The 27,981-nt window shown below is 39.9% G+C and overlaps 1 protein-coding gene across 4 annotated transcripts in view; it reads left to right on the top strand.

The window, feature by feature from the left end:
- The window catches only part of LOC129940229 (microtubule-associated protein futsch), a 96,829-nt gene extending 69,050 nt beyond the window's left edge, over positions 1-27,779 (top strand). For all 4 annotated transcript variants that reach the window (XM_056048487.1, XM_056048490.1, XM_056048488.1 and 1 more), the window contains exons 5-8: positions 32-254; positions 321-479; positions 549-20,204; positions 23,435-27,779. In XM_056048487.1, coding sequence (XP_055904462.1) covers positions 32-254; positions 321-479; positions 549-20,204; positions 23,435-23,604 — 20,208 coding nt within the window. In that variant the 3' untranslated portion in view covers positions 23,605-27,779. The remainder of the gene's footprint in view (positions 1-31; positions 255-320; positions 480-548; positions 20,205-23,434) is intronic.
- Positions 27,780-27,981: the final 202 nt, after the last annotated feature.

Below are 27,981 nucleotides of genomic sequence, written 5' to 3'. Positions count from 1 at the left end.
AAGTTTTATAATGAGCAAATTTTCTATACAGGACGGAACCTTTTCAGTAGCAGATTTTTCAGAAGCATTTCAGGAACATGATGTACAAAGGGTGTTGCGTGCCTATCCTGATACAATCACAATGAACATTCACTGTGCCGATAATGGACTGTGGAATACCTTACCAGACAAATCATTTGCAAGGCTGTGTAGGATTCGAATAAATCCAAATGATGTCTTGAGCACAAGTAATGAGAGTATAAATGCATTTATTGGTAAGATACACTATAAAGGTTGATATACATAAATTGAAGAAGTTTAAAACACAACATTCTCTTTAGACTATCTTGCCCCATTACTGAGTCCGGCTTCCTTAAGCGAGTTACTGCAAACTTCAGATGTAGTGGGAAATATTCGATTTACCCATCCAACACTATATGTCTTTCCAGGAGGTCAAGGTGATGCGGCACTCTTTGGCATAAACGGATTTAATATGTTAGGTACGTTGGGCCTTTGTATTTTAAGTCGAAACTATAAGTCTTAAATTGTACTATTGTTTTTTTTTGCAGTCGATGGAGGTTTTAACAGAAAAGCTTGCTTTTGGGATTTCGCACGCCATCTTGACCGTTTAGATGCTGTTCTTTTGACACGTATTAACAACAGCAATATCAATGGAATGGCGGCAGTCATTGAACGTAAACGTGAATCGCATGTCTATCCACAAATTGGACATTTCTTTTGCAATATTCCTGATCGCAAAAGTTTACCTAGTCCTGATGGTGACAAGGATAAGGATCCGCTTCTAGTAGATTTATTTGAACGTGGCCATAACCTTGTCAGCGGAGTGAAAGCCTTAGACTTAAAACCACAGACTTGCTATCGCAACTCAGAGCCAATCAACCTCTACCATAAAGTGGGACATGGTACATTAGATATGTATGTGATAAGTCCGTCTAGGGACTCAAAAGAAGTGAAGGACTTTTTACAAAAGTGGAATGCCGGAGATCAGAAGCTTTTTGCTGCCAGGGATACAAGAGATTTCCAATTTCCGCTCCAAAATCTTGTATCAATTTGTTCGTTATTGGTGTGGCAGCCTGCTGATCCGGATGATACAATAACAAGAATTTTGTTCCCAGGAAGCACACCTGATTACAAGATTCAAGAAGGTCTAGAAAAACTGAAGCATCTGGAATTTATGAAATACTCCACTTGCACTGCCAAATCAATTGCTCCTGTTATACAAACGGTTACAACTCGTAGAGTATTTAAATCCGGGCCATTAGAAAAGGGCATTGCCGAACCAGTTGTTCCGTCCAAAGTTGCAAAATCACTAGATCGAGATGCAAATGTGATTGAAACAAAAATTAAATCAACTTCAACTATCCAGCAACATGAAGACAATAAAATAAAAGACACGACAATAGAAGCCATAGAAAGTAAAATTGAAAAAGTCATGGATAAAGAAGAAGAAATTAAAATAATCGATAAAGTTTCTAAAGAATTGGAACATGACCAAGAGAACAAAGATGAAGAAAAGAAAGATGAGCAAGACAACAAGGAAGTTACCGAAAAGAAAGTGGAAGTGATGATTGTTAAGCCACAACAGCAACAACCACAACAAACTGAACCAGCTTCCAAAGACGAAGCCCCAGAAATTATTAAAACAAAACCCAAAGCAAAAACTGAAAAGCCACGGGCTGAAGTCAAGCCAGTTATTCGGTCACGAATTGATACCAAGCCTCCCAAATCGATGGAGAAGAAGGCATTTAAGAAAGAAGATAGAAAAGTATCTCCAACGCATACTCCACGTAGGCAAGATATTACAACGAAGCCCTCACACCCAATAAAAGAAAAAGAAATTAAGCCAAGAGTTGTTTCAAGAGTAGCTAAGTCAAGTCCTAGCAGTACACCAGCGAAAAGTGCGAAAGATGCAAACAACCGTAAAGTGTTGGAATCCAAGCAACATATTTCAAAAATATCGGCCACACGAAGAGAAAGGGAAACAACTAGAACTACTACAACGAGTGAGAAAAAAGAAACTAAAAAGACCGAAAGAAAACCAATTTCAAGGCGTCCTCGTGGAACTTCACCGACTAAAAGAGCTCCAGGAAGTCCAGTTAAAGCTATGAAACCAAGAACAGAATTGAAGAAATCTCGATTAGACAAAGGTGGTACGACTGATTCTAGCTTGGTTTCCACACCAAGCGCAGATGAAGTTCCAGCTGGTAAGAAAATTCAAGATTTGGTAACTTCTCAAGAATTAGATGCTGCGAAGCAACGTGAACTTGATGATCTAAAAGAAGAGCAAGAAGTTGTACGAGAAATTGAAGCCGTTTTCAGTAGAGATGAAAAGAAACGCAAAATTGAACTGATATCAGATCGCCGTGAAATTGCCAAACAAGATAGTACAACAGAAGCGGATGAAGATGAAGAGTATCTCATAATCGAAAAAGAAGAAATTGAGCAATATACAGAAGATTCAATCATCGAGCAAGAAAGTAGTATGACTAAAGAAGAAGAAATCCAGAAACATCAACGAGATTCGCAGGAATCTGAGAAAAAACGTAAGAAGAGCGCTGAAGAGGAGATAGAAGCAGAAATTGCAAAGGCTGAAGCTGAAGAAAGAAGAAATAGACAACAACAACAACAACAAGAAGCTGATGAAGAAGAAGAAGCCGAAGAAGACGCTGACGCTGACATTCAACCTGATTCAATCGAGGAAAAAGCTAAATTGACAACTCCCGAAAAAACTGATCTCAAAGCTGAGGTCCAAGAGATAATTTCTTCTGCCAAAGAAATAGTGAAAGCCCGGAATGAAGAAACAGTAATTAAGACTGAGGAGCTGTCTTCCCCTTCACCAGAAGAAAAAATAAGCAGTGCAAAGAAAACATCCGATACCAAAGATGAGCCTATTGAAGAGCACGATGCCGGCAAAGAAATTAATTTGCAAGAAAGTCTTCCTGAGGAAAAATTCTCTGCAACAATTGAATCAGGAGCAACAACAGCTCCAACGTTGCCAGAGGACGAACGAATTCCACTAGATGAGATAAAAGAGGATTTAGTAATTGAAGAAAAGCACATAAAAGAAGAAACAAAAGAGGTTGAAGCAGTTCGTTTTCACCCGAAACCTATGACAACTAAGGGTACACCAAATGCTTCTGAACGGGTTCTTCCACTTAAAATGACTTTTGAGACTCAACAAAATCTTATGCGGGACGTTGTTAAGACTCCCGACGAAGTTGCTGATCTTCCCATGCATGAAGAAGCTGATTTCGGAGTGTATGATGATAAGGAATCCCAAGATACCAATAAACCTTTATCATCAAAAGAGGAAAAAGAAGTAGAAGAGAAGGAAAAAGAAGACGAAGGAAATGAAGCAACATCAAAAGAAAACGAAGAATTAAAAGATGAAAAAGATGTGCTAAAAATTGGTGCCGACAAAGCAAAGACAGAACTGCAAGTAGAATTTGATGAACTAGAGAAGAACAAAAAGGATGATGTAACAATTGAAGTTAAAAGTGAAGTCAAAGCCACAGAAGTAAAGACCGATCTTGTTGAATTAGAAGATATTGTTAAAAAACAAGAGTCACAAATAACGAAAGCAATTAGTCCAGACGAAAAGGAGAAAAGTGAGATAACCTCCGATGATGAATTGCCGGAGCATATACCAGCAATTCGAGCGAAAGTAACAGAATTGAAGGAAAAAGAAGACACGACTTCCCTCGAAAGTCCAGAAACAATTGAAGAAGCCATTGAAGTAGAAACTCAAAATAATTTACATGAAAAGAAAGCTCCTGGAAAAGAAGACCTTGTTTGCAAGAGTTTGCTAGAGGAACTGCAAATTGAGTCGCGGAAAAATGAAAAGGAAATAGAATTACTACGTTTAGAATCAATTACTGATACAACCCACAAACCAAAACTGGAATATGCAGAGCTCGAATCTGTCGAACCACATTTAAAAAAAGCTGACAAAACTTCTCCTGTTGAAAGCAAAGGGGATGAAAAGTCAGTTCCACCATCAAAAGAAGCATCTCGACCAGAATCTGTCGAACCACACTTAGAACCAGCTGACAAAACTTCTCTTGTTGAAAGCCAAAAGGATGACAAGTCAGCACCACCATCAAAAGAAACTTCTGACAAAACTTCACCTGTCAAAAGCCAAAAGGATGAAAAGTCAGCACCACCATCCAAGGAAACATCTCGACGAGAATCTGTTGAGCCACAACCAGAAACTGTTGACAAAACTTCACCTGTTGCAAGTCAAAAGGATGAAAAGTCAGCGCCACCATCAAAAGAAGCTTCTCGGCCAGAATCTGTCGAACCACACTTAGAACCAGCTGACAAAACTTCTCCTGTTGAAAGCCAAAAGGATGACAAGTCAGCACCACCATCAAAAGAAGCATCTCGGCCAGAATCTGTCGAACTACAACCAGAAACCTCTGACAAAACTTCACCTGTCGAAAGCCAAAAGGATGACAAGTCAGCACCACCATCCAAGGAAGCATCTCGACGAGAATCTGTTGAGCCACAGAGAGAAACTGCAGAAAAAACTTCACCTGTTGCAATCCAAAAGGATGAAAAGTCAGCGCCACCATCAAAAGAAGTATCTCGTCCAGTATCTGTCGAACCACACTTAGAACCAGCTGAAAAAACTTCCCCGGTTGCAAGTCAAAAGGATGAAAAGTCAGCGCCACCATCAAAAGAAGCTTCTCGGCCAGAATCTGTTGAACCACACTTAGAACCAGCTGACAAAACTTCTCCTGTTGAAAGCCAAAAGGATGACAAGTCAGCACCACCATCAAAAGAAGCATCTCGGCCAGAATCTGTCGAACCACAACCAGAAACCTCTGACAAAACTTCACCTGTCGAAAGCCAAAAGGATGACAAGTCAGCACCACCATCCAAGGAAGCATCTCGACGAGAATCTGTTGAGCCGCAGAGAGAAACTGCAGAAAAAACTTCACCTGTTGCAATCCAAAAGGATGAAAAGTCAGCGCCACCATCAAAAGAAGTATCTCGTCCAGTATCTGTCGAACCACACTTAGAACCAGCTGAAAAAACTTCCCCGGTTGAAAGCCAAAAGGATGACAAGTCAGCACCACCATCAAAAGAAGCATCTCGGCCAGAATCTGTCGAACCACAACCAGAAACCTCTGACAAAACTTCACCTGTCGAAAGCCAAAAGGATGACAAGTCAGCACCAACATCCAAGGAAGCATCTCGACGAGAATCTGTTGAGCCACAGCCAGAAACTGCAGACAAAACTTCACCTGTTGCAACCCAAAAGGATGAAAAGTCAGCGCCACTATCAAAAGAAGTATCTCGTCCAGTATCTGTCGAACCACACTTAGAACCAGCTGAAAAAACTTCCCCGGTTGAAAGCCAAAAGGATGACAAGTCAGCACCACCATCAAAAGAAGCATCTCGGCCAGAATCTGTCGAACCACAACCAGAAACTGCTGACAAAACTTCACCTGTCGAAAGCCAAAAGGATGACAAGTCAGCACCAACATCCAAGGAAGCATCTCGACGAGAATCTGTTGAGCCACAACCAGAAACTGCAGACAAAACTTCACCTGTTGCAAGTGAAAATAATGAAAAGTCAGCGCCACTATCAAAAGAAGCATCTCGGCCAGAATCTGTCGAACCGCACATAGAACCAGCTGACAAAGCTTCTCCTGTTGAAAGACAAAAGGATGACAAGTCAGCACCTCCATCCAAGGAAGCATCTCGACCAGAATCTGTTGAGCCGCAACCTGAAACTGCAGACATAACTTCAACTGTTGCAAGTCAAAAGGATGAAAAGTCAGCGCCACCATCAAAAGAAGTATCTCGACCAGAATCTGTTGAGCCAAAACCAGAAACTGCTGACAAAACTTCACCTGTTGCAAGTCAAAAGGATGAAAAGTCAGCGCCACCATCAAAAGAAGCATCTAGGCCAGAATCTGTCGAACCACATTTAGAACCAGCTGACAAAACTTCTCCTGTTGCGAGTCAAAAGGATGAAAAGTCAGCACCACCATCAAAAGAAGCATCTCGGCCAGAATCTGTTGAGCCACAACCAGAAACTGCAGAAAAAACTTCTCCTGTTGAAAGCAAAAAGGATGAAAAGGCAGCACCATCAAAAGAAGCATCTGGACCAGAATCTGTCGAACCACAACCAGAAACTGCTGACAAAACTTCACCTGTTGCAAGTCAAAAGGATGAAAAGTCAGCGCCACCATCAAAAGAAGCATCTAGGCCAGAATCTGTCGAACCACACTTAGAACCAGCTGACAAAACTTCTCCTGTTTCAAGTCAAAAGGATGAAAAGTCAGCGCCACCATCAAAAGAAGTATCTCGGCCAGAATCTGTTGAGCCACAAGCAGAAACTGCTGACAAAACTTCACCTGTTGCAAGTCAAAAGGATGAAAAGTCAGCGCCACCATCAAAAGAAGCATCTAGGCCAGAATCTGTCGAACCACATTTAGAACCAGCTGACAAAACTTCTCCTGTTGCGAGTCAAAAGGATGAAAAGTCAGCACCACCATCAAAAGAAGCATCTCGGCCAGAATCTGTTGAGCCACAACCAGAAACTGCAGAAAAAACTTCTCCTGTTGAAAGCAAAAAGGATGAAAAGGCAGCACCATCAAAAGAAGCATCTCGACCAGAATCTGTCGAACCACAACCAGAAACTGCTGACAAAACTTCACCTGTTGCAAGTCAAAAGGATGAAAAGTCAGCGCCACCATCAAAAGAAGCATCTAGGCCAGAATCTGTCGAACCACACTTAGAACCAGCTGACAAAACTTCTCCTGTTTCAAGTCAAAAGGATGAAAAGTCAGCGCCACCATCAAAAGAAGTATCTCGGCCAGAATCTGTTGAGCCACAAGCAGAAACTGCTGACAAAACTTCACCTGTTGCAAGTCAAAAGGATGAAAAGTCAGCGCCACCATCAAAAGAAGCATCTCGGCCAGAATCTGTTGAGCCGCAACCTGAAACTGCAGACATAACTTCGCCTGTTGCAAGTCAAAAGGATGAAAAGTCAGCGCCACCATCAAAAGAAGTATCTCGGCCAGAATCTGTTGAGCCACAACCAGAAACTGCTGACAAAACTTCACCTGTTGCAAGTCAAAAGGATGAAAAGTCAGCACCACCATCAAAAGAAGCAACTCGGCCAGAATCTGTTGAGCCACAACCAGAAACTGCAGAAAAAACTTCTCCTGTTGAAAGCAAAAAGGATGAAAAGACAGCACCATCAAAAGAAGCATCTCGACCAGAATCTGTCGAACCACAACCAGAAACTGCTGACAAAACTTCACCTGTTGCAAGTCAAAAGGATGAAAAGTCAGCGCCACCATCAAAAGAAGCATCTAGGCCAGAATCTGTCGAACCACACTTAGAACCAGCTGACAAAGCTTCTCCTGTGGAAAGCAAAAAGGATGAAAAGTCAGCGCCTTCATCAAAAGAAGCATCTCGGCCAGAATCTGTCGAACCACAACCAGAAACTGCAGAAAAAACTTCTCCTGTTGAAAGCAAAAAGGATGAAAAGACAGCACTATCAAAAGAAGCATCTCGACCAGAATCTGTCGAACCACAACCAGAAACTGCTGACAAAACTTCACCTGTTGCAAGTAAAAAGGATGAAAAGTCAGCGCCACCATCAAAAGAAGCATCTCGGCCAGAATCTGTGGAACCACACTTAGAACCAGCTGACAAAACTTCTCCTGAGGATGAAAAGTCAGCGCCACCATCAAAAGAAGCATCTCGACCAGAATCTGTCGAACCACAACCAGAAACTGCTGACAAAACTTCACCTGTTGTAAGTCAAAAGGATGAAAAGTCAGCGCCACCATCAAAAGAAGCTTCTCGGCCAGAATCTGTGGAACCACACTTAGAACCAGCTGACAAAACTTCTCTTGTTGAAAGCAAAAAGGATGACGAGTCAGCACCACCATCAAAAGAAGCATCTCGGCCAGAATCTGTCGAACCACATCCAGAACCTTCTGACAAAACTTCACCTGTAGAAAGCCAAAAGGATGACAATTCAGCACCACCATTCAAAGAAACATCTCGACGAGAATCTGTTGAGCCACAACCAGAAACTACTGACAAAACTTCACCTGTTGCAAGTCAAAAGGATGAAAAGTCAGCGCCACCATCAAATGAAGTATCTCGGCCAGAATCTGTTGAGCCGCAACCAGAAACTGCAGAAAAACCTTCTTCTGTTGAAAGCAAAAAGGATGAAAAGATAGCGCCACCATCAACAGAGGCATCTCGACCAGAATCTGACGAACCACAACTAGAAACTGCTGACAAAACTTCACCTGTTGCAAGTCAAAAGGATGAAAAGTCAGCGCCACCATCAAAAGAAGCATCTCGGCCAGAATCTGTCGAACCACACTTAGAACCAGCTGACAAAATTTCTTCTGTGGAAAGCAAAAAGGATGAAAAGTCAGCGCCTTCATCAAAAGAAACATCCGGGCCAGAATCTGTCGATTCACACTTGGAACCAGCTGACAAAACTTCTCCTGTGGAAAGCAAAAAGGATGAAAAGTCAGCGCCTTCATCAAAAGAAGCATCTCGGCCAGAATCTGTTGAGCCACAACCAGAAACTGCAGAAAAAACTTCTCCTGTTGAAAGCAAAGAGGATGAAAAGACAGCACCATCAAAAGAAGCATCTCGACCAGAATCTGTCGAACCACATCCAGAACCTTCTGACAAAACTTCACCTGTAGAAAGCCAAAAGGATGACAAGTCAGCACCACCATCCAAGGAAACATCTCGACGAGAATCTGTTGAGCCACAACCAGAAACTGCTGACAAAACTTCACCTGTTGCAAGTCAAAAGGATGAAAAGCCAGCACCACCATCCAAGGAAGCATCAAGGCCAGAATCTGTTGAGCCACAACCAGAAACAACTGACAAAACTTCTCCGGTTGAAAGCCAAAAGGATGACAAGTCAGCACCACCATCCAAGGAAGCATCTCGACCGGAATCCGTTATAAGTCAAAAGGATGAAAAGTCGGCACCACCATCCAAGGAAGCATCTAGGCCAGAATCTGTCGAACCACACTTAGAACCAGCTGACAAAACTTCTCCTGTTTCAAGTCAAAAGGATGAAAAGTCAGCGCCACCATCAAAAGAAGTATCTCGGCCAGAATCTGTTGAGCCACAAGCAGAAACTGCTGACAAAACTTCACCTGTTGCAAGTCAAAAGGATGAAAAGTCAGCACCACCATCAAAAGAAGCATCTCGACCAGAATCTGTCGAACCACACTTAGAACCAGCTGACAAAACTTCTCCTGTGGAAAGCAAAAAGGATGAAAAGTCAGCGCCTTCATCAAAAGAAGCATCTCGGCCAGAATCTGTAGAAGCACAACCTGAAACTGCTGACAAAACTTCGCCTGTTGCAAGTCAAAAGGATGAAAAGTCAGCGCCACCATCAAAAGATGTATCTCGGCCAGAATCTGTTGAGCCACAACCAGAAACTGCTGACAAACCTTCTGTTGAAAGCAAAAAGGATGAAAAGACAGCACCATCAAAAGAAGCATCTCAAACTGAATCTGTCAAACCACAACCAGAAACTGCTGACAAAACTTCACCTGTTGCAAGTCAAAAGGATGAAAAGTCAGCGCCACCATCAAAAGAAGCATCTCGGCCAGAATCTGTTGAACCACACTTAGAACCAGCTGACAAAACTTCTCCTGTTGCAAGTCAAAAGGATGAAAAGTCAGCACCACCATCAAAAGAAGCATCTCGGCCAGAATCTGTCGAACCACACTTAGAACCAGCTGACAAAACTTCTCCTGTGGAAAGCAAAAAGGATGAAAAGTCAGCGCCTTCATCAAAAGAAGCATCTCGGCCAGAATCTGTTGAGCCACAACCTGAAACTGCTGACAAAACTTCGCCTGTTGCAAGTCAAAAGGATGAAAAGTCAGCGCCTTCATCAAAAGAAGCATCTCGGCCAGAATCTGTTGAGCCACAACCTGAAACTGCTGACAAAACTTCGCCTGTTGCAAGTCAAAAGGATGAAAAGTCAGCGCCACCATCAAAAGAAGCATCTCGGCCAGAATCTGTTGAACCACACTTAGAACCAGCTGACAAAATGTCTCCTGTTGCAAGTCAAAAGGATGAAAAGTCAGCACCACCATCCAAGGAAACATCTCGACAAGAATCTGTTGAGACACAAGCAGAAACTACTGACAAAACTTCACCTGTTGCAAGTCAAAAGGATGAAAAGTCAGCACCACCATCAAAAGAAGCATCTCGGCCAGAATCTGTCGAACCACACTTAGAACCAGCTGACAAAACTTCTCTTGTGGAAAGCAAAAAGGATGAAAAGTCAGCGCCTTCATCAAAAGAAGCATCTCGGCCAGAATCTGTTGAACCACACTTAGAACCAGCTGACAAAACTTCTCCTGTTACAAGTCAAAAGGATGAAAAGTCAGCACCACCATCAAAAGAAGCATCTCGACCAGAATCTGTTGAGCCACAACCAGAAACTGCAGAAAAAACTTCTCCTGTTGAAAGCAAAAAGGATGAAAAGACAGAACCATCAAAAGAAGCATCTCGACCAGAATCTGTCGCACCACAACCAGAAACTACTGACAAAACTTCACCTGTTGCAAGTCAAAAGGATGAAAAGTCAGCACCACCATCAAAGGAAGCATCTCGGCCAGAATCTGTCGAACCACACTTAGAACCAGCTGACAAAACTTATCTTGTGGAAAGCAAAAAGGATGAAAAGTCAGCACCAACATCAAAAGAAGCATCTCGACCAGAAACTGTCGAACCACAACCAGAAACTGCTGACAAAACTTCACCTGTAGAAAGTCAAAAAGATGAAAAGTCAGCACCACCATCAAAAGAAGCATTCCTTCTAGCATATGTCGAACCACAACCAGAAACTGCTGACAAAACTTCACCTCTTGCAAGTCAAAAGGATGAAAAGTCAGCGCCACCATCAAAAGAAGTATCTCGGCCAGAATCTGTTGAGCCACAACCAGAAACTGCTGACGAAACTTCACCTGTTGTAAGTCAAAAGGATGAAAAGTCAAAACCACCATCCAAAGAAGCATCTCGGCCAGAGTCTGTTGAACCACAACCAGAAACTGCTGAGAAAACTTCTCCGGTTGCAACTCAAAAAGATGAAAAGTCAACACCGCCATCAAAGGAAGCATCTCCGCTACAACCAGAAACTGCCGACAAAACTTCTCCTGTTGCAAGTCAAAAAGATGATAAGTCAGCAGTGCCATCAAAAGAAGCATCCCTTCCAGAATCTTTTGAGCCACAACTAGAAACAGCTGAAAAAGCTTCTGTGGTTGAAAGCCAAAAGGATGACGAGTCAGCATCGCAATCCAAGGAAGCATCTCGACCGGAATCTGTTGTAAGTCAAAGGGATGACAAGTCAGCACCGCCATCCAAGGAAGTATCTAGGCCAGAATCTGTGGAACCACAATCAGAAACAGCTGACAAAACTTCTCAGGTTGAAAGCCAAAAGGATGACAAGTCAGCACCACCATCCAAGGAAGCATCTAGGCCAGAATCTGTTGAGCCACAACCAGAAACAGCTGACAAAACTTCTCCGGTTGAAAGCCAAAAGGATGACAAGTCAGCGCCACCATCCAAAGAAGCATCTCGACCGGAAACTGTTGTAAGTCAAAAGGATGAAAAGTCAGCACCACCATCCAAGGAAGCATCTAGGCCAGAATCTGTTGAGCCAAAACCTGAAACAACTGACAAAACTTCTCCGGTTGAAAGCCAAAAGGATGACAAGTCAGCACCACCATCCAAGGAAGTATCTCGACCGGAATCAGTTGTAAGTCAAAAAGATGAAATGTCAGCACCTCCATCCAAAGAAGCATCCCGACCGGAATCTGTTGTAAGTCAAAAGGATGAAAAGTCGGCACCAAAATCCAAGGAAGCATCAAGGCCAGAATCTGTTGAGCCACAATTAGAAACAGCTGAAAAAGCTTCTGTGGTTGAAAGCCAAAAGGATGACAAGTCAGCACCACCATCCAAGGAAGCATTTAGGCCAGAATCTGTTGAGCCACAACCAGAAACAACTGAAAAAGCTTCTGTGGTTGAAAGCCAAAAGGATGACAAGTCAGCACCACCATCCAAGGAAGCATCCCGACCGGAATCTGTTGTAAGTCAAAAGGATGAAAAGTCGGCACCACCATCCAAGGAAGCATCAAGGCCAGAATCTGTTGAGCCACAACTAGAAACAGCTGAAAAAGCTTCTATGGTTGAAAGCCAAAAGGATGACAAGTCAGCACCACCATCCAAGGAAGCATCCCGACCGGAATCTGTTGTAAGTCAAAAGGATGAAAAGTCGGCACCACCATCCAAGGAAGCATCAAGGCCAGAATCTGTTGAGCCACAACTAGAAACAGCTGAAAAAGCTTCTGTGGTTGAAAGCCAAAAGGATGACAAGTCAGCACCACCATCCAATGAAGCATCTAGGCCAGAATCTGTTGAGCCACAACCAGAAACAACTGAAAAAGCTTCTGTGGTTGAAAGCCAAAAGGATGACAAGTCAGCACCACCATCCAAGGAAGCATCCCGACCGGAATCTGTTGTAAGTCAAAAGGATGAAAAGTCGGCACCACCATCCAAGGAAGCATCAAGGCCAGAATCTGTTGAGCCACAACTAGAAACAGCTCAAAAAGCTTCAGTGGTTGAAAGCCAAAAGGATGACAAGTCAGCACCACCATCCAAGGAAGCATCCCGACCGGAATCTGTTGTAAGTCAAAAGGATGAAAAGTCGGCACCACCATTTAAGGAAGCATCAAGGCCAGAATCTGTTGAGCCACAACTAGAAACAGCTGAAAAAGCTTCTGTGGTTGAAAGCCAAAAGGATGACAAGTCAGCACCACCATCCAAGGAAGCATCAAGGCCAGAGTCTGTTGAGCCACAACTAGAAACAGCTGAAAATGCTTTCGTGGTTGAAAGCCAAAAGGATGACAAGTCAGCACCACCATCCAAGGAAGCATCTAGGCCCGAATCTGTTGAGCCACAACTAGAAACAGCTGAAAAAGCTTCTGTGGTTGAAAGCCAAAAGGATGACAAGTCAGCACCACCATCCAAGGAAGCATCTAGGCCAGAATCTGTTGAGCCACAACTAGAAAAAGCCGAAAAAGCTTCTGTAGTTGAAAGCCAAAAGGATGACAAGGCAGAACCACCATCTCGACCGGAATCCGTTATAAGTCAAAAGGATGAAAAGTCGGCAACACCATCCAAGGAAGCATCTAGGCCAGAATCTGTTGAGCCACAACTAGAAACAGCTGAAAAAGCTTCTGTGGTTGAAAGCCAAAAGGATGACAAGTCAGCACCACCATCCAAAGAAGCATCAAGGCCAGAATCTGTTGAGCCACAACCAGAAACAACTGACAAAACTACTCCGGTTGAAAGCCAAAAAGATGACAAGGCAGAACCACCATCCAAGGAAGCATCTCGACCGGAATCCGTTATAAGTCAAAAGGATGAAAAGTCGGCAACACCATCCAAGGAAGCATCTAGGCCAGAATCTGTTGAGCCACAACCAGAAACAACTGACAAAACTTCTCCGGTTGAAAGCCAAAAGGATGACAAGTCAGCACCACCATCCAAGGAAGCATCTAGGCCAGAACCTGTTGAGCCACAACCAGAAACAACTGACAAAACTTCTCGGGTTGAAAGCCAAAAGGATGACAAGTCAGCACCACCATCCAAGGAAGCATCCCGACCGGAATCTGTTGTAAGTCAAAAGGATGAAAAGTCGGCACCACCATCCAAGGAAGCATCAAGGCCAGAGTCTGTTGAGCCACAACTAGAAACAGCTGAAAAAGCTTCTGTGGTTGAAAGGCAAAAGGATGACAAGTCAGCACCACCATCCAAGGAAGCATCCCGACCGGAATCTGTTGTAAGTCAAAAGGATGAAAAGTCGGCACCACCATCCAAGGAAGCATCAAGGCCAGAATCTGTTGAGCCACAACCAGAAACAACTGACAAAACTTCTCCGGTTGAAAGCCAAAAGGATGACAAGTCAGCACCACCATCCAAGGAAGCATCTCGACCGGAATCCGTTATAAGTCAAAAGGATGAAAAGTCGGCACCACCATCCAAGGAAGCATCTAGGCCAGAATCTGCTGAGCCACAACCAGAAACAACTGACAAAACTTCTCCGGTTGAAAGCCAAAAGGATGACAAGTCAGCACCACCGTCCAAGGAAGCATCCCGACCGGAATCCGTTGTAAGTCAAAAGGATGAAAAGTCGGCACCACCACCCAAGGAAGCATCAAGGCCAGAGTCTGTTGAGCCACAACTAGAAACAGCTGAAAAAGCTTCTGTGGTTGAAAGCCAAAAGGATGACAAGTCAGCACCACCATCCAAGGAAGCATCCCGACCGGAATCTGTTGTAAGTCAAAAGGATGAAAAGTCGGCACCACCATCCAAGGAAGCATCAAGGCCAGAATCTGTTGAGCCACAACCAGAAACAACTGACAAAACTTCTCCGGTTGAAAGCCAAAAGGATGACAAGTCAGCACCACCATCCAAGGAAGCATCTCGACCGGAATCCGTTATAAGTCAAAAGGATGAAAAGTCGGCACCACCATCCAAGGAAGCATCTAGGCCAGAATCTGCTGAGCCACAACCAGAAACAACTGACAAAACTTCTCGGGTTGAAAGCCAAAAGGATGACAAGTCAGCACCACCATCCAAGGAAGCATCCCGACCGGAATCCGTTGTAAGTCAAAAGGATGAAAAGTCGGCACCACCACCCAAGGAAGCATCAAGGCCAGAATCTGTTGAGCCACAACTAGAAACAGCTGAAAAAGCTTCTGTGGTTGAAAGCCAAAAGGATGACAAGTCAGCACCACCATCCAAGGAAGCTTCTAAGCCAGAATCTGTTGAGCCACAACCAGAAACAGCTGACAAAACTTCTCCGGTTGAAAGCCAAAAGGATGACAAGTCAGCACCACCATCCAAGGAAGCATCTCGACCGGAATCCGTTATAAGTCAAAAGGATGAAAAGTCGGCACCACCATCCAAGGAAGCATCAAGGCCAGAATCTGTTGAGCCACAACCAGAAACTGCTGACAAAACTTCTCCGGTTGAAAGCCAAAAGGATGCCAAGCCACAATCCAAGGAAGCATCTCGACCGGAACCAGAAACAACTGACAAAACTTCTCCGGTTGAAAGCCAAAAGGATGACAAGTCAGCACCACCATCCAAGGAAGCATCTAGGCCAGAATCTGTTGAGCCACAACCAGAAACAACTGACAAAACTTCTCCGGTTGAAAGCCAAAAGGATGACAAGTCAGCACCACCATCCAAGGAAGCATCTCGACCGGAATCCGTTATAAGTCAAAAGGAGGAAAAGTCGGCACCACCATCCAAGGAAGCATCTAGGCCAGAATCTGTTGAGCCACAACCAGAAACAACTGACAAAACTTCTCCGGTTGAAATCCAAAAGGATGACAAGTCAGCACCACCATCCAAGGAAGCATCTCGACCGGAATCCGTTATAAGTCAAAAGGATGAAAAGTCGGCACCACCATCCAAGGAAGCATCTAGGCCAGAATCTGCTGAGCCACAACCAGAAACAACTGACAAAACTTCTCCGGTTGAAAGCCAAAAGGATGACAAGTCAGCACCACCATCCAAGGAAGCATCTCGACCGGAATCCGTTATAAGTCAAAAGTCAAAGGATGAAAAGTCGGCACCACCATCCAAGGAAGCATCTAGGCCAGAATCTGTTGAGCCACAACCAGAAACAACTGACAAAACTTCTCCGGTTGAAAGCCAAAAGGATGACAAGTCAGCACCACCATCCAAGGAAGCATCTAGGCCAGAATCTGTTGAGCCACAACCAGAAACTGTTGACAAAACTTCTCTTATTGCAGATCAAAAGGATGTGAAGTTTGAAACTGTTTCGTCGCCCATTGATGTTGTTGGGCCAACTATTTTAACTGAAAAACAATTGGGTTCTGGAGAAATTTTGGGAGAGGTTGTTGAGTGTTTGAAATCAGATATTCAACAAGCCGTTAAAATATCATCTTCCATTTGTGACGATCTGAAACAAATGGCTGTAACAGTCGAGACAATAGCGGAGGATTCAGCTACCAGCGTTCAAAAAGATAGTTCCTTAGGTGATATAAAAGTAAAGCAGGTAACAGAACAAATTGAACAAGAGACATTGTGCGAAACTGTAGAGGCTTTAAAGGTTGCTTACGAAGTTAAGAGCTTCCATACTGAACTACGAGAGACACATATCACAACTGTTGATTCACCTGGTCTTGATGAAATTATATTGCATGATATTAAAGAGGAAGATGAGGAGCATCGATTTTCACCGCCTAGGGAAACAGCTTCAGATACTTCCCAGATAACAACTGTGTTGCAAGCACAGCGTCCAGTTTCACCAAGGGAAGAAGAAGTTGCTAAAATCGTTGCCAATGTGGCAGAAGTTTTGAAATCCGAAAAACCCATCACTGAGATTATACCTGACTTCAACGAACAGGAATTGGAGAAAAAGCTTTTAAAAACTAAAGAGGAAGATGCCGCCACAGTTCAAAGAATGTTAGTTACAGCAAGTAGTGAGGATGGAGGTGAACAGATAGAAATATGTCCAAAAGGGTCTATTGTATTCACTCCCAGCTCAACACCTGATGTTCTGTCTGGAAAAGTTTCTCCCGACGAATCAAAGGAGTTAGAAATTAATATCAAGACTGATGAACAAATTTTGAAGTCAGAGTCTGAAAAATCGTCTCCAGATATTAAGTCGGGTCCTATTTCTCTTGAAGAAAAGGACAAAATTGAAATTTCGGAAAAGATGCAAATAGGACAAACAATACTGGCATCATTGGACCGAAAAGAATCAGCAAGCAGTGTAGCTGACTATCAATCTGAATTGAGAAGAGAATCAGCAATTAGTAATTTAAGCGAAAAGGACCTAACCAGAGATGAAAGCACCTTTGACGAAAGACCTGATTCATCTGCTAGTCAAGACCTTGGCAAGCTTTCACCTGAACCAACCGAGCAAGACCAAGAAATTGTTCGTGAGTCTATAACGACTACAAAAGCTGTTTCCACCTTAATTGGAAAAGACCAGCAAATTACAGAAACAATTTCACGAGACGAGAAAGTAGTATGTATCGACAAAGATTTGACTAAATCAACATCAAAAGTTGAAGCTCACATAGTCCAATCTGTTATAAGTGAAAAAACTTCACCTATTAAACCAATTGAAAGTGTTTCATCAGTGGATGTTACTGAAGCTACAATATTTACAACAACAACAACAAGCATTTCCTTATCTGATAAATTAGATGAAGGTAAGTCAAGTGCTGATAAAGAAGCTTTTAAATCTACGTCTTCAGCAACATCAACTGAATCTCATAGCAAGACATCAGTATTTGATGAACAAATTGATGGTGGTTTTGCAGTTTCCACGAAAACCAAAACAACTGCCGTGAGTGGAAAAGGTATGGAAGAATTCACACAGTTAATAGAAACACAGAAATCAGAAATTTTACAAACGAATGTTTCTGATGAAAATGTTTTGAGACTAACTTCTGCTCAAACAAAATTGTCATCCATGGAACAGGCTGACTTTGTAGAGCAAGCCAAAACTATTTCCTTTTCTGAAGCTGAAGATAGAGGAGTAAAAAGCACTTCCTCAGAGACTATTAGTGTTAGCGAGAAAGAATTTTCTTCAAAAGCATTTGCTACCCAAAAGTCTTCTTCTGTTTCCAGCATCAAGGAAGATATATCAGAATCTTCAGAAATATCAGAATCGAAGTCTTCTCGAACTGAAGAAATATTGACAACAAAACAACTGTCTACCACTAAGTGCACAAAAGAAGACAAATCATCAGTTGCTTTCCATGAATCTTTAAGTTCGCAAATTGACTCAACGATAAGTTCACTTGTTTCAAAGTCAAAAGAAACATCGTCGTCGGTTAATCAATCGAAAGTTGTAAAAAGTGAACAAACTTCAGGATCTCAAGCCGTGTTTGTTGCGCCTGGCTCCCAAGAATCATCCACAACAATTCACAAGTCAGATTCATACTCAAAATCGGGAGTAATTAGAAAAGACGATTCCGTGTTATCGAGCAGCAGTGCCATTTCTGTTACTACAAAGAAAATGGATGCATTTGATGATAGGGAAAAAATATCTAAAAAGCAATCAACATCTGAACAATATTCCGATACTTTTTCACATACAAAGGATATTTCACGCAGAGAATCAACCCTAAGTCAAAGTAGTGAAGGTCGTCAAACCTGTTCTCTAAGTGATCATGAAGATGGATATGATGACGATGATGATGACATCTTGAATATTAAGGAGAATCGTTCAAAATCCATTGCGACAATTATGATGACCAGTATTTATAAGCCTTCAGAAGAGAGCCAAACCTTTGATGCATTAGAAGAAGAAGAATCGTTCAGTGATATGACCCAAGAGCTATCGAAACTTTCAAAAACTAAAACGCAAACCTACCGTACTGTTCAGAAGTCAATGGGTCAAGAATTTGATAAAAAAACAACATTCAGTACTATTCTTAAAGAAGATGCATCCCCAGAAGATGCCATAGACCGAAAAACACCGCCAACTGCACCAGTTAGTCCAGGAATAAGATCCACTTTCATTTCAGAACACAAGGATACTGTCCAGCAGAGTAGTCTTACTGCAATGCAATTTGGCGAAACATGCGGGGTATCCGTACCATCCTCTCCAAGAGATGTTTCTGGAAAATCAAGCCCAGGTGCCTTAACATCAGAAAGTCGTTCCATTCCCACCCCAGCGGGCCGAGAATCAATAACAGAAACTCCTGAATCATCTCCCAAACCAACATCTCCGTTTCCAAGAGTCGCCAATGACGACATTCACACAACAACTTCTTTCAGAGCAATTGACGATGTAAGAACTACTGCTCCGGAATTATCTGAACTGGCATCTCTAGAAAGATCATCATTAAGTGGAAGCACGGAAAAGGTTATTACAACAACCATCACCACCGTTACCAAAGTAATTTCTAGCGATGGAAAAGAAATTGTAACCGAAGAAAAAACTGTTACAACAACAGATACCAGTGAGCCTGCTGGTGAGAAAGTAACCGTCACAACAACAAGAACCACTAGTGAAAGTGACAAAGTACCTTTACAGCCAAAGGAGTTAGCTATGTTGAGATCAGAGTTCCGTAGCTCAACACCTGGCAGCGAAGATGAAAGACTTTATAGTGATGACGAAATTCCACCATCGCCAAGAAGTATCACCTCTTCTCAGGCACATAGTTACGATCTCCAAAGGTCAAGTTCAGGAATAAGTAAAAAATCTGATTTGGACATCGACGAAAGCCAGGATGATATTCCGCCACAATACGGCAGTGAAGAACATTCGTCTGCCCTTTCAATTTCAATGGCACACAAAATTGTAGACCCAATGAGCACATCATTTTACGGCGCCCTTCCAGATTCATTTGGTCCACTCACAACATCATCTTCAACAGTGACTGAAAAATCAGATCCTATTCCAATCAAAACGACACGAACTATTGTAAGCAGAACCTTCACAGACTCCCCAGCTAGCCAATCATCAGGTAGTGAAGGTGCCAGCCAAACTTGGCTCGCTCGACATAGCGGCGATCACAAGTTCCTTGACGAAGCTGATCTTGATTTTGAAAAGGCCCTAGAAGAGCACCGACAAGTGCGTGGAGCTGAAGTCATGTCTAGCGTTACGGCAAAATACTCATACTCGCCATCGAAATCTACAATCGAAGAGACTATCTCTAAACCCAAATTCCCGCTAGGTGATATTCAAAAACCAAAAGGTGCCGAGGGTACATTACCTTCCAGCACAGATGAAGAGAAAAAAGACCAATCCGATGTGAAGCCCAAGGATCCTCTAAAAGAATGGGGTAAACCTCTTGGTCTTCCATCACCTGCGCCTATTCCAACTGAAAACGACGTTCGAACCACTCCTAAAAAAGAACGACGTATGGTGGCTGCAAAAACAAAGCTTAACAATGAGAAAAACCTTAGAAAACGATCAGAATCTCCAAGCAAAACAAGAAAATCAAGTCCTGTGTATGTGGACTTAACATACGTTCCACACAATGGAAACTCATATTACTCACATGTGGAATTCTTTAAACGTGTACGCGCCCGATATTATGTATTCTCTGGAACTGAACCTAGCCGTGAGGTTTACAACGCACTGCTCGAGGCCAAACAAACATGGGAGGATAAAGAATTAGGTAAGTATTAATAAACGTTTTGATATTCAGATTGAACTTACATTACTTAACAACTTAAAACGCTCTTACAGTAATCTAGCTAAAATTTTCAATAAGCTAACTACCTTCTAGTGTCTGATACTTTTTTGAAATGTTTCTAAAGATTTCATGACGAAAACCAAATCCATTTGGGCAAAACGTAATGGAAACCTTCGGGAATAACCCTTAATTCTGGTAGTCTGGCAGTAGTTGTCAATGCCCTGACAATTGCCTTGTTAAATCAAGTTCATGTCAAAATATCAGTCAAAAACCCCAACTATTGATGTTTTTTGTGTCGTGAATTGGGCGGAAGCATTGGTTTCTATGCGCTCTACGTGACCCAGCTTTCTGAGTCGTTAGACTTTTTCCCTTCTGGCTAAGTCTACGTCGATGTACAGCCCGAGCAGCTCGTCGCTCCATCTTCTCCTACACTCTTCTTCTATACTTTTCTCTCGAAACGATGCCAGATGATTTTGTCATAGTCCATGCTTCTGCACCGTACAACAGGACAAGGATAGTCAGGGTCTTATATAGCGACACTTGGGCTCTCGAGAGAGGGCTTTGCTACTCAATTACTTATTTAGCCCAAAGAAACAGCGGTTAAAAAGAGTTATTTTTTGTTTGCTCCAGCGCTAATGTTGTTTTCTGCGTTAATAGCGGAGCGTAGGTAGACGAAGTCCTTAAATTTACGTCTGTCAATGGTGAAGTTTTGCCCAAGACGTCAGTGTGGTAAGTCCTTTCTTAATGACAGCATGTGCTTTGTTTTGCACTCCTTAACCGTTAAACCTATTTTTGCCACCTCGGCCTCAATACTCACATAAGCCCCATTGACATCACGCTGAGTTCTTCCAATTCTGTCAATGTCATCAGCTTATGCTAGTAATTTGACAGACTTTTCAAAGATAGTGCCTCTAGTGTTGACGTTTGAGTTCTGCACTTTTCTTTCAAGTTCAATGTTAAAAAAATCCCATGACAGCGCATCACCTTGTCTAAAACATTTTTTGAAACGAAAGGTTTTGTTAAGTAGTTTCCAACCTTCATGGAGCAGCATGAATTCTCATCCATAGTCATCCTGCACAAACGGACGAGTTCGACAGGGATGCCAAATCTAGACGTAGCTCTATACAGCCCCTCCCAGTAGATACTGTTATATAAAGCCTTGAAATCGATGAAAAGTTGGTGGGTATCGATTTGATGCTCTTGGGTTTTTCCAGGATCTGCCGTAATGTGAATATTTGATTGACTGTAGACTTTCTTGGTCTAATACCCCACTGATTCGGACCTATCAGGTTGTTGACGTGAACATTAAGACGTTCACACATTACGACAGAGCAGATTTTATAGGCGATGTTAAGTAGACTGATTCATCTATAGTTGGTGCAGTTAAGAGGGTCTCCTTTCTCGGGATCGGGCAAACAATACTGAGCTTTCATTCATCGGGCATGCTTTCTTCCGACCATATCTTACAGATAAGTTGGTGTATATGCTCCTAACAAAATTATCTCCAGCTTCTTTGAAGATCTCGGCATTGAAGCCATCTGCTCGAGTCGCTTTATTATACTTCAGCGTAGATATAGCAACCTTTACCTCGTCTAAATCTGGAGGACGGGATTGTTGGCTTTCGTCGTCTATGTTGAATGGATCATCCTGCCTTACAGCGGATTTCAGTTTTTCATCGCCGTTATACAGCCTGCAGAAGTGGTCCTTCCATATCCTCAGAATTGACTGCGGTTCCACTATGATTTTTCCACTTTTGTCTTTGCAGCCTTTGGGTCTAGGTTTATAGACTTGTGAACTCCGTTTCACCTACTCATAAAACTTTCGAACTTCATTCCTACTTTTGAACCTTTCAAAATCTTCGACAGCACGCTTTTCATGCTCTCACTCTCTCTCCTTCTGAGAAGTCGGTGTTCCTCTCGCCTCTTCTGCTCATAGAGCTCATGAGCAGCTCTCATCCTTCTATGCAGCACCCCTTTGCGTGCCTGTTGTTCGGCTGCATTTGGCTTCAACATTCCTAATCAAACCAGATATTCCTTGTTGGTATAGCTGCTTGAAACCCAGGACTTCAGAGGCGGCTTCTTTGATTGCATCTTGGCAATGTTTCCACTGGTTCCCGATACATTGTGTTGGCGGCAGAGAACGTCGAGAGAGGTTACTTGTAACTCGGTCAGAGAAGGATTTGGCGATCTCTTGCGGTTGTAGCCGTTCGACGTTGTACCTTCTCCCAGCAACTCTCTGTTTTGCTTTAGGTCTGGAAACCCGAAGTGCTACCTTGGCTACAGTGAGGTAGTGTTCCTAGTCGATGTTAGCTCCTCGGAAAGTTTGGACATCTATGATGCTGGAAGCGGGTCTGGCGTCAACTGCAATAGGGTCAATCTGGTTGACGGTAGATTGATCTGGAGAACTCCAATTTCCCTTGTGGATCTTGAGGTGTGGAAAACGCGTTAGGTTAGCACCTTGAACGTTTTAAATCCAGTGTTTCCAGATGTGATATCACACGTAGTGATGTTGTTCCACCTGGTGCCTGCCCTCCTCACAGCGTCTTGCATTAGCAACAGTTTACAAGTAGCGATTGGTATGCCAGTATGTGTCAAACGTGGTAAGATGGGCTGCACTGTACCGTTCATCTGCCTTATAGTTCCTGAAATGTCTCTATGGCCCTCTATGGTCTCTATTGAAAACGCGTACTGGCTACTATAACGTTTTGCCCCGCAACAAAATCTATGAGCCTGAGTCCGTTGTCCGAAGTGTTGTCGTGCAGGCTGCTTTCCCCGATTATTCCACCTTTCAGCTTTCATTTGCAGACTTGACTTGATAGTTAGGAAAATTTGTCTTTACTAACTTTACAATCAACTTTCTAATAAAGTTGCCTCAATTGGAAGGCAATTTTTGGGCAGCTGCCCAAACAGATACCAGAAACTTTCCTTCACTTCAAGTCTCTAATGTCTCCTAAACCTGTATAGTTGCTGCTAAAATTTAACCCGACGATGCCTTGACATATATAAAGCAATTTAATATTGGTAAGGTCCTAAGGCGTTTGAGAAAGTTTTTAATTGAAAGATCAGTCAATCGTCTGTAAGCTTTAGCTAATTAAATAACACAGAGGTATAGAGCTAAAATTAAATGTTTGAATAAACACAATTTCATTTGACATTCTTTACTTTATCTAAATTGATTTAAAATATTAATTTAAATGCCTTCTTTTTTCACAGAGGTTACAATCATCCCAACTTACGATACTGACGTTCTTGGCTACTGGGTAGCTGAAAACGAAGAACTCTTAGCTAAATACCACATCGATCTATCGCCATCTGCATCGAGATGCACTATCAATCTTCAAGATCACGAAACATCATGCTCTGCCTACCGTTTGGAGTTCTAGGCCACGGGGATGTTTATAGCATTTTCCCCTAGGATCGACTCACAAGAATTTACCAATTAATTGCTTTTAGTTGTTTGCATATAAATAATTACAAGTATATTGTATTTTAAATTGAAAACAACTTAACAAAAACAATATCCGAGAAAACGAAGCAATTAAACAAAATTAAAACTAAATTCATGAGAAAAGGAAAATGATGTTCACTTTGCGGTACAAACAACGCTGAACCGGATGCGAGATGTATACAAGTAATGGCGGTCTTTAGGTGTGATTATTTGCTTTTTTTTCAATAAGTACACCAGCTGTCTTTACAATCCACTATCGCAATAAGGAACTCAATAGTCACAAACAAAAAAACAAACAAACAAACAAACAAACAAGCAAACAAACAAACAAAAAACTAAAAACACAAAAAAGAACAATGCTATATTGTCCATTAGCTTTGCAAATCCAAGATGAGATTATGTATTTTATAAACGAATGTTACCTTATTTTCTAGTTCCCTATTATATAATATATTTATATATACATACAAAAATAAGTTATACTTGCTCCCAGCAAATTAAATTTAAAAATAAAATGTTAAAAAAATAAAAAAACACATTACAAACTATAATCGATGTGCCTCTGTGAAGCAAAGCAATGAAAGTCCCAAGGAGCTTAAATTAAGTTATTTATAATAATATTATGTTTTTATTTTTGCGTAGCATAACTTTAAATGCCTAAAATGTATACCTACAAAAATATATTACAAAAATCAAAAAACACAATAAAACTTAACTTTCAATGTTTATTAAGTTGTCTTTTTTTTAAAAATTTATAATTTTTTTTTCCATGGGAAAGTGCCATGTAAAACAAAAACACAAAGGGACATTCTTGACAAGTAACAGTTCATTTTATATACTCTTTTTTTTATTTTTCCAATTATATTTTTTTCAAAGATTTATGAGCAATAACTGATATTAAATGTTATTCAACAAGCTGTCAACAATATTCATTATGACTTTGAAGTTTAAACATTTTAAACGTCAAAACTGACAACTGGCCTACTCAAACATACAATGTTGTTGGTAAAAAAGGATATAGACTTTTATGAAATGACAGGACTTCCTGTTTTTTTTAATAAATCATGTCTCTAATACCACTTCCGATCGATCTTGCTAGAACATTCGTAATGTAAACTGTCAACAATGACATTAGAATACTCGAAATATTTATGAACTAAATAAGTAATTGAAAAAAATAGCATGTTTAGGAAGAAAAAAAAAATAAACAAAAAACAATTTAAAAATAATCGTGTGCATTTACAAAAATATAAATGTTCGATGTACATTTAAAACAAAAACATAAAAATATAATTAAAAACTAATTAATTATATATGTTACACTTGCGTATAAATAACTGTAACTATGTGTAATTTATATGTTGTGTAATGTTGAACAAAAGAAAAATCTTTAAAAATATTTAAAAAAAATCAAATGAATTCATTACTATACTTGTTTAAAAACAAAACAATTAAAAATCATATAACTCAAGTATTTTTGTGTAATGTTGATGTTAGAAATGAAATAATAACCTTCAATGCTTGAAAAGTAAGAAACAAATGGAAGTTTAACTGGATATGGCAGCTGTTCTGCAAAGGTCATTCAAATTACAATATAATTATTTTATTTTAACCAATTTAAGTTTTATTATAATTTTTTGTATCTTAAAAAAAATATATAAAACATCAGTCCGCCATAAAATATTTACAAAAAACAAAAAAAATAAAAATAAAAACAAACACAAAACATTACAATAGAACTAAATTATAAGAAAATTAACTTTAAGAAAAAAATAGGTAATATAAGAAGTAAATTCCTTTATAAAGAAAATTAAAAAAAAAAAAAACAAAAAAACTTAAACTAGGAAATACATTTTCTCCAAATTCAAACATATAGCTACTTATCCACACACTTTTCAGAAAAATATTCTTAAGACAAATCATTACTCAAAAAATGTCTCATAATATTGTGCACCGTCCACAATTAATTAATAGTTTAAAAATTTTGATTTAGAAAACTTTAAAAAAAAAGTTTTTGTAACAATTTTTTAACAACAATTTTAGATTAATTTTGGAAGGTTACAGCAAATGAAATGAATTGTGTAGACAACTTTGTTGATAAACTCGCCTTGGCAGAATCTTTTAAACTTTCAAAAAAAAACGTTCTAATTTTCAAAGATGTGAAAGTTAGGATAGATGTAACTTTAGAGGGTAGGGTGTGGGACTAGTTGGACTGCATTCGAATTACTCCGAAAGAAGAAAGTCCTACAAGACAAGGTACGCTCGTTCCATACCGTTTTCAGATCCATTGTGAAATCGTGAACTTTAGGGCATAGTCCAACTAGTACCACTTTACTTTACCCACTTTAAAGTCTAGCTTGACCATTTGGCCTTGACCCAAGTGACCAATACTTTGCCTTAGGCTTGCTTTTATTGAAACACAATTAGTTTTTTTTTAAATATTGGAATGTCTTGAAAAGTCTACAATCTTTGATAACAATGCCGAGGAATTAAAAACATAAAAATGTAATAATCTTATTGTTGTTTTCTGTTAACATTTTTATAGCTTCCTAACTTAAACAACTGTCTTCTTACTTGAAAATGTTTTAAAAGCTGACACAATTAAATTTTAAGTAAATTTTTGTTTTCCAATATTAACTTTTGGTTTATTTTGTCAAATTATAATTTTAATATAAATACAATTTTAAACTTACAGAACATGTGATAAAATAAGTATTTCACTAAACTGTTTAGAAACAAACGAAAATGGCAAAGACAGGGATAGTTAGTTTAAACCTCTTTGGTAAAAACTAAGCTTCGAACATGCTACTATTTTACTATTTTTATTAGTCGAGAAATAATAACAAATTTGTTTGTGATAATATTGTTTGAGGTGTTGTTAAATGTTTTACAGAACTTATCTAGCAGCATTATACACATCGCTCTCTTATTAAAATGTGAGATGTTTTTAAGTTAAACAAGATCAACAAAGCAACCTTTCGAGATAAAAATATTTAAAAAAAAAAATAAGAATAAAAACAAATTTTCAAATTTTCTTTTTTTTTGAAAAAGAACAAAGAAAACTATTTTTTACCGAATTGTTTTATACGTTTTTTGAAATAAGAAACTAACAAAAAGAAAATAAAAATATAGTAGATAGTTTTTGATTGATATAATTATTGAAAAAATTTAAAAAAAAAGAATAAAAATACATTAAATTGTATGGTGATTTAATTATACTATATTTTAAGCAAAATGAAAAATAATAACGTACGCAAAAAGAAATAAACCAAGTGCTGAAGAAAATATTTTTTAATTTAATGCAATTTAATGATATGTTATAAAAAAAAAGAATGATGGCGCAGAGCAGACAATTTAAAGTTTTTAAAAGCATTTATCGAGATTCACCATAATATTAATGAATCTATTCGTAGAATCAAAAAAAAATACATTACATACTTCTTAACGGCAAACAGGATAAAAAATTTTAAAAAATCAAATGCACTCACAAAAAAAAACTATTTAAACATTGTAATTGGTTAAAAAAAGAAAATTAAACAATTATACGAACAAAAAAAAAAAACAATGTATTAGTGGTTATAAAAAAAATATATTAATATGTATAGACAAAAAAAAACTAAAAAAAAAATTTGTTGTTAACGTACTACTTTTTGAGGGGAGATAAAATATATTTATATATTTAAACAAAATAATAATGATAAAAAGTTTTGAAAAAAAAAATATTATTTAAACTATTTAAAATCTTTTTACGGTAGTACCATCAGAGTTTGTTTGTTTATGAAATAAATTTTAAAGGAATTATTCAGAATTTGCCTTTCATTCAATTACCTAGTGCCCAGTAACGTATTAATAAATAACGTTTACATTTTTTTTCCGTTGCATATTATATTTGAAGTTTATTGATGAGAAATTGTTATTTTCATATCTTATTGCAATTAATTATTACCCTAAGTACATAAAATAAATTAAGTATTATAAAGCATAAGAAAATGTGAAAAAGTAAAATTTTTAAATGCTTTTTCTTGAAGACAAAGCTTATCTCCAAATAAAGAAAACATGTATATATATATTTAAATATATATATACTATATATACAAAACGTATATAAATGATTTTTACTTTGATTTTGTTTCGAGTTTTGAGTAGAATGTCCAACAGGTAATGGAACGGCTGGTTTCGGCGTACGGTAGGTAAGTGAATCGCAGATTAAAAAGGGATATATTACCCTTATTATGTAGACACAGTGTGAGCACTAGGAAAGGAAGAGAGGGGTTGAAAGGAGATGTCGGTGCACATTGGTTTTGAATTCCTG

Source organism: Eupeodes corollae, chromosome 1 (assembly GCF_945859685.1).
Source record: "Eupeodes corollae chromosome 1, idEupCoro1.1, whole genome shotgun sequence".
NCBI lineage: Eukaryota > Metazoa > Arthropoda > Insecta > Diptera > Syrphidae > Eupeodes > Eupeodes corollae.
Note: the sequence above shows the minus strand (reverse complement) of the source record. Positions and strands in the feature narration are given on the sequence as shown.